Here is a 7,433-nt window from a genome sequence, read left to right on the forward strand (position 1 = left end):
CTTGAAGGATTTGAAGATGTATTTTGATAACGTCTAGTTCAGTGGTCCATAAACTTTTTTTAGAGCACATATTTTCACGCTCAATTTAAATCTCAAGAGAAATCCCAGTATATAAAATAGCTCTGCTGGCAGCAGCGGAGGCGTGAGGCAAGGAGCTAGGACTCCTCCAACCAAATGCTGGGAGTTCAGCGAGTCCAACATAGCCGAGACCCGGTTCCAGCTCTGACAGCCAGCTCTGGAGGGCACTGGAAATGCCACAGCAGCAAGAGGAGGTGGGTGGTTTGTTTGACAAACTGGCATCAAAGACGGGTGTATCTCTAGGAGAGACAGAGGTGAGGAGTAAGGGTGGGAAACGTGGCAGACACAAGAGTGCCCTTCAAACTCCCTACAGGCAGATGAAGGAATGAGAGGCTTCTCTCCATGGCTGCCTCTCAGCTGTTCAATGGACGTGTTCCCTGTTCTCACAGAAAGCCTTGCCACACCCTGCATCTGCTAGCTGCAGTGCCCTTTGCCTAATTTCTCCATCTAAATCTGGCTTACCCTTTGAGATCCCAATGTTACTACATCTCAGAGGCCTTCTGTGATTGTCTACAACCAAGACCAGAAATAGCGTTTCCTTTCACTGCCTCCTGCAGCAAGCGGGCGGGGAGAGGATACAGAAGCTAAGAGCATGGGACTCAGTTTCTCCATCTATTGAGCAGGAATATGAGAACTAAATTAAGTGACCCAGATAAAGTCCAGCACACAGTAGGCACTCTGCAAGCAGAAACTGCTCATCATATGTGGCTGCACCCTCTTTTAAGTTCTGACACATAGTAGGTATGAACAAAATGCTTATCGAGGCCTCACCTCTGTGTTCACTAGCATCCTGAGCCTCAAGAAACTGGTCCCCTTGAGTTAGCAGCTATATTTGGCTGGGAGGGGACAGAGGAAATAGAGAACGAGAATTATCAGAATGCCAGGCAGTTGGACTCAGCTAGCAACCAATAGTGGTGACCACGTCTTTTGGGGGGTTCAACTACCCACAGCCTTCCTCCACCCTTGTGGGAGGGTTTCTCCTATTTAATAGATAAGAAACTAAGACCTAGCAAAGCTCATGGCTTACCTGAGACCACAAAACATTCTCCCTGTCTATCAACTGGTGGCAACGCATCTGCCAGGCTGCTGGAATAATCTTGTTCTGCTGAATCAACATCTTATTTTACTGATAGGAAACCTCAAAAACGAGTACAGTCTTGACCAAGGGCTAAGTTCAGGTCCAGTTAAGTGTAGACCCCATCCTACATATTGGATATGAGGTGGGCTTCCTGCCTGCTGATTTTGATTCCAACGTGTGAGCAGGCCGGCTACTCAAAGGGACAAACGGAGGAATTTTATACTTCTGGGCTGGAAGGCTGCTGTGAGAATCCACGAGAGCTACAGAGGCTCAAGCTAAGACAACCATGTCTAGGGACAGCTACACAGTTCCCACTGCACCCTCGTGCCTTCCAGAGGCAATTTCAAGAGGCCAGAAAACATTGAGACCCCTGCAGAGGCTGAAGCAAGCTGCATTTGGAGGCTCAGTTCTGACGCTGCAGTGGAGGGGCTGAGGCGAGGGCGAGGGCGGAGAGGAGCTGGTATAGAATAGCAATGAGCCAGCCTGCTGGAAGCCAGCCAGCCTCAGGTTCTGAGGACAGAGTCAGAGCTCCCCCCACTCCCCAGCTCCTGCAGAGAGAGAGAGAGAGAGAGAGAGAGAGAGAGAGAGAGAGAGAGAGAGAGAGAGAGATCACACACACATGCATGTCTCTCTCTTTCACACACACACACACAGAAAGAGAAAAAGATCTATCACACACAGATGCACCTCTCTCACACACATACACATGCNAGGTTCTGAGGACAGAGTCAGAGCTCCCCCCACTCCAAGATAGAGACAGAAAGAGAGTCAAACAGAGAGAGAGAGAGAGAGAGAGAGAGAGAGAGAGAGAGAGATCACATACACATGCATGTCTCTCTCTTTCACACACACACACACAGAAAGAGAAAAAGATCTATCACACACAGATGCACCTCTCTCACACACATACACATGCCATATCTCTCTGTCACATACACACCTCATCACTAAAAGCTCCTAAAGAAGCCACCACGTGAACTATGTATAATAAACGCCTGTGTTTTGATTAGCTCGTGAGACTATATGGCTGGTTCATGTCTTAGCTCATCTAATACCTACCATCAGATTGTGGTTTTCCATTGTCCATTTCACAGGTAGCTACACTGAGACCCTGGTTTCCAATCTCCCGGTCCTGGCTTGTGGGAACTTCTTCTAATGCCAGAAGTCAGAGGGTCAAGCACTGAGTTGGGTTTATCACTGAGTCAGATGTTTTCATGGGATCGTGGAAGTGGCCAAAGAGACAGAGGAGATAGAGGAATAAGCTTCCTCGTCTTCTTTGACTTAACTGGCCCTATAGTACCTCTTCTCTAAGAGCCACAAAAGAGGGCAAGCATGGCTGGCCAAGTGTGACTGACTAAACAATCCTCCCTCAGGCCCAACAGGAAGTCACTAGATCTGTAACACCCATTCCAAAACTACTACAGTGATGGTCTTACCTGTGGAAAAAGTGGGTACAGCAGAGAATCAAGGCCAGTCCCAAGGAGAAACAGATGGAGCTGGCAGGCAGTATCTGGTCCCAGCTATTCTGCTCTTAAACCCTGAATCTATCAGAAACCCTTCCTGTCCCCTAAACTCTCTTTGATTTAAACCGCCCATGAATTTTCTTCCTGGACCACATGAAGGCCAGGATTCAATTATATACATTTGTGTAGTGTAGTACTTTCAGGGGAGTGCTTGATACGCAGTGGATGTCCAGTCCCTCTTAGCCACCCTCTGCCCTCTCTCCCATGAATGTAAACTCCTTGAGGTGAGAACCCCCGCCTGAAGCTGTTACTGACACCTACTCTGTACCTAACACAAAACTTGGGCATAGTGGGAACTCGACAGCCAAAGTGAGAGAACCCGTCTAGACCTTATGTGCTATTTGTGTCTCCCTGCATGCCCAGTCTTAGAGAGCACACTAGGAATGCTGACCTGAACCGTACGTACTTGGAGACCCTCAAAGTCACTAACTGCCCTCCTCTGAAGTCCAGAGCTGCAATAAAGGCCCCCAAAGCCCACATGTTGCTACACTGAAGAGCAAGTTCTTGGAAGTGAAATTCCACAGTATCAAAGATCTGGTTTTCCAAATGCACAGTCCCAGAGGTAGAAGTGGGCCTGAACCGGACTTCCCTCATCCTCAGACCACGCTAGGTTCTCCCCACCTAAATGGATTGGAATGCCAAAGTAGCTAAAGCGGGCTAGGCTTGTGCCTTATACCCAGGCACTCTCTTAAAAACACTGCACAGGGCTGGAGATGGCTCAGTGATTAAAAGCACTGGCTGCTCTTCCAGAGGTCCTGAGTTCAATTCCCAGCAACCACATGGTGGCTCCCAACCATTTGTAATGAGATCTGATGCCCTCTTCTGGTATGTCTGTAAACATCTACAGTGTACTCAACACATATACATAAAATAAATAAATCTTTTGTTTTTTTAAGTATTGCACAAATGACACCTACTCTGATCCCCCACCACTACGAGGTAGGCACCTTCATCTGCAGTATTCAGTCAGAAAAGCTGAGGGACATGTCCAAGGTCACCAAGCTAGGAAGCAGCAGAATCTCTCTGGAGTGCTTGCCTCTGAACTTCGATGTGCCCTGCCCCCACCGCCACCCCCTACCCCGTGCCCTGAGGGAAGAGGGGCAGGTGAGGAGGAGCAAGGTCTGCTTGAGTCAGATGAGCTCTTGGAAAACTGGGAGGTTTCAGGATGGAAGCTGGGAGGAGAAATGGCACAGTGAGGGCCCCTTGAGGCTGCCCTCGGGGCTCCCAAGGGGGTGAGGGTGCTCTCTTGCTGGAGTAATGAAAAGATAGTCTTCTAGCATACTACCCCTCCCCTCGCCGATATTCACACTGCCAAATGAAACCTGGCAGCTTCTGAAAATAGCTCGGCACTGCAGCAGGCGCTCTGCCCGCCCTTCAGCAGGCTGGCACGCAGCTGGGGGTGGCCACTGTGGGCAGACGCTGGCACACACAGGGCCGGGGGTGGGTGTCACACACACAGTGCCCAGGGGCGGCACAGAGCTGGAGGCATGCGGCAGCTGCCATCTCTCGGTCCTTCTGACCTTTCTACAATGAATGAGACAGAGGTGTTGGAGTCTGCCTAGCGTGTTTACCAAGCCAGAGGCACCCTCTCCCGGCAGGCTAAAGTCACCAGCAGGGGTTGTAGGGTTGTCCTTTGAGGACTTTGACCAACTAGGTAGACAAAATGAAACCCAGGAATCATTGAAAAATGTTAAAAATGTGTTTATTGATATCAGAATATAAAACCCAGCAGCATTGTAATGGATAAGATCTAAGGTTTCCCAGCCAGTGAGAAGGGCCAGGATCTAGGATCTAGGAAGTAGGCTGGATGCCGGGCACTTGTCAGGTCACCAATCAACCACTCAGCACCTGGATGCTGCCCTGGGCAGGACAGGGCAGAGCTGGCTAAGACTGGGATCAGCCAAGGAAAACCCTCTCTACTCCAACTCTGCAAAAGCCAGGACCAGACCTTGTAAGCACGGCTCAGCAGCCCTTCACCAGCCAGGTCTGATCCTGAGTACCTAGATAACAAACAGGGAGCCAAGCGCGACCTTTCACAAAAGTAAGTCCCAAGGTTGCCCGTGCGGTCAGCAGAGACGGGCTTTCCTACCTGAGATCTGGTGAGCAGGAAGAGGTGGGGGCTTTTGTCACAGTGAGGTTTCCAAACTGGAAAAAGGTTAAGGATACCCACCCCCAACATACATATCCACACCTTCAGTTGAGATGAGAAGTTACCTTTTGGATCAGGGGGGAATGGAGAGGATGCTCGGCCCAGGGACTCTAGTGGCTCTCTGAGTGTTACATGGGCTCTTGCTACAGTAAGGCAGGGCTGGACCAACCAGGAAAGCAAGCAATCAGGACTCTGCAGCCTCTAGCAGACCAGAGGAGAAAGCGGGGGGGGGGGGGGGACATCCAGTGTGAGAGAGACAGACCTCCCCAAGAAGGTAGACCCTTGATTGTCCCTCCTTCCTCCTGTGTTCAGTATTCTCAGACAGCAACATGGCCTCTGGTCACCATAGCAACCAATGGCCCAATACCTTCCTCAAGGCCAGACCCATCTGCCCACACAGCAGGATACATCCTTTAAAGAAAAAGGGTAGATCCGCCACAACACCCAGTGGCCTAGAAGTAAGGCTGTGTCCTGAGGCAGAACAGAGCTGTGGCCTCAGTCAAGCTGGTGTGCAAAGTTGCTCCAGCTGTAGCAGAGGGCTCCCATCCCTGAGGGCCTGCAGCTTGCTAGAGCCTGAGATTTAGGCTGGGATTCTTGGGCCAAGCTCTTTATCCCCAAGTTCAATGTGACACATAAGACAACAAAATTATCCTTTTGTTATAAGAACGACTCCAGCCCTCTCCTGGCCAGAGCCTCAGGACATTACAGTCTGTCAGCCTGGCTTCTCCAAGGCACCATGAGTTACTGGTTGTTGCATCCTTGTGAGGCTGAGGAGCTGCCTGCCTGCTTTTTCCTCCTCTTGTTGAGGAGCCGGTTGTTAGAGGTCTTCAGGTCCTTGATCTTCACCTGGTCATAGTCTACCCGCATAGTGGCCAGGGCACTGGTCATCTCTTCCTGCATACCATTAGCATAACAGAAAGAAAAGGTCAGTATGGATGGACCTTAAAAGCCATCACTCCCATGCCTAGGAAGCCCCTTAATAATAATAGAACTAACAGGAGCATCAGTGTGCACTGCTCCAGTACCCAGTATGTGCTTGGCCCTGGGCACATAATCCTCTCTACAACGTGTGTGTGTGTGTGTGTGTGTTGGACACTGAGTTTATTCATAATGACAAAAGAAAAGGGATGTGTCCCTGGATCATCAAGGCTACTTGGACAGAGAACTGAACCAGTGACATTTGTATAGAACCTCGAGGCCTGAAGACAGTGGCACTTCTCTGGATCTCCAAGGGTCTGCAGCTTGAAACCCAATCGCTCTTCCATGCTATTTCATAGGGATCCACCTGACCCTCACTATGTCTGAAACAACGATGGTTCCTCTCTTGAATGCTATCGGTCATAAGAGTGTTTACAACCAATGCTTGGGCCCCAGATCCTTTCATTGAGTCCCTAGTCTAAAGTTCCCTCACTAAAGATTGACCCACAAGCATTAACCTAAATGGGAAAGTTCAGCAGCCAAGTGCCCAGTGGTATTCCTTGGCTGGATCACTGGGGCAGTCACTGACATCCTCCAGGTACAGGGGAGGAGCTACACTCTAGATCTAAAGATGCCATCCTGGAATGTATAGAGACTGAGACAGAATCTACTCGCCTTGACGTCATCCCAGTGATCTTTGTCTTCCTGGAGCACTCGGGCTGTGTAGAGTGGGGTCTGTGGGACCACCATGGATTGCTAGAAGGAATCACAAGCCCACGGATTACTGCCTAGAACTGTGTGGAACAGCATAGGCTACCTCCACCACATACCCTGCTCCCATTCTCAGGTGGGGAAATGGTGGCTCAGAGAGGTGAAGGAGCTAGATTGGGACAGCGGCAAAGCCAGGACACAGGTGGGGGTGTTACCATACATCATTGTACAAGGTCCCAGCCCAGCCCTGCACCCAGGCCTCCAGGACTATCCCCTTCCATCCTGCCAGCCCTACTCCAGGCCAAGACCACGCTCACATTGATCCAAGGATGGTTCATAAACTGCATGATCGTTAGCCTCTCTGTGGGATCTGTCTTCAGGAGCAGGCGGATGAGCTCCTTGGCTTGGGGACCCAGAAAAGAGGAGTCAGTGAGTTGCAGTCCCTCAACTCCCCCATATGAGTCACAAGCTCTGTCAGACAGGACTATCCGTGCACCTACATTATTCATGATTAGAAGTGGTGAGCTAACAGGTGTTTCTCGTTGAAGGTCACTAAGTCCTCAGTGATAATTTGTTAAGCAACAATAGATAATACAAGGCCGAATTGTTTGAGCTACCTGGGAGGGAAAATATGAACAAAACAAGGAAGGGGTCCTGGGAAGGCGATATTTATGGGGTCTTATGTTGTTTGTTTGTTTGTTTGCTTGTTTTTCAAGACGGGGTTTCTTTGTGTATCCTTGGCTGTCCTAGAACTAGCTCTGTGGAGCAGGAAGGCCTTGAACTCACAGAGATATCCTCCTGCCTCTCTGCCTCCTGGCTGGGGAGACAAATGTTGAACCCACTTGACAGATATAGATACTGAGACTTTGAAAGGTTCAGATGGCCGGGCGTGGTGGCGCACGCCTTTAATCCCAGCACTTGGGAGGCAGAGGCAGGCAGATTTCTGAGTTCAAGGCCAGCCTGGTCTACAAAGTGA

At 50.0% G+C, this 7,433-nt stretch overlaps 1 protein-coding gene across 2 annotated transcripts in view; it reads right to left on the reverse strand.

Annotated features, from left to right (window-relative positions):
• Positions 1-4,364: 4,364 nt before the first annotated feature.
• Mapkapk3 (MAPK activated protein kinase 3) overlaps positions 4,365-7,433 on the reverse strand; it is a 35,299-nt gene continuing 32,230 nt past the window's right edge. For both annotated transcript variants that reach the window (XM_021171596.2, XM_021171595.2), the window contains exons 9-11: positions 6,775-6,860; positions 6,422-6,502; positions 4,365-5,722 (exon numbers count right to left, since the gene is read on the reverse strand). In XM_021171596.2, coding sequence (XP_021027255.1) covers positions 5,570-5,722; positions 6,422-6,502; positions 6,775-6,860 — 320 coding nt within the window. In that variant the 3' untranslated portion in view covers positions 4,365-5,569. The remainder of the gene's footprint in view (positions 5,723-6,421; positions 6,503-6,774; positions 6,861-7,433) is intronic.

The sequence above is a fragment of the Mus caroli genome, chromosome 9 (genome assembly GCF_900094665.2).
Source record: "Mus caroli chromosome 9, CAROLI_EIJ_v1.1, whole genome shotgun sequence".
NCBI classification, from domain to species: domain Eukaryota; kingdom Metazoa; phylum Chordata; class Mammalia; order Rodentia; family Muridae; genus Mus; species Mus caroli.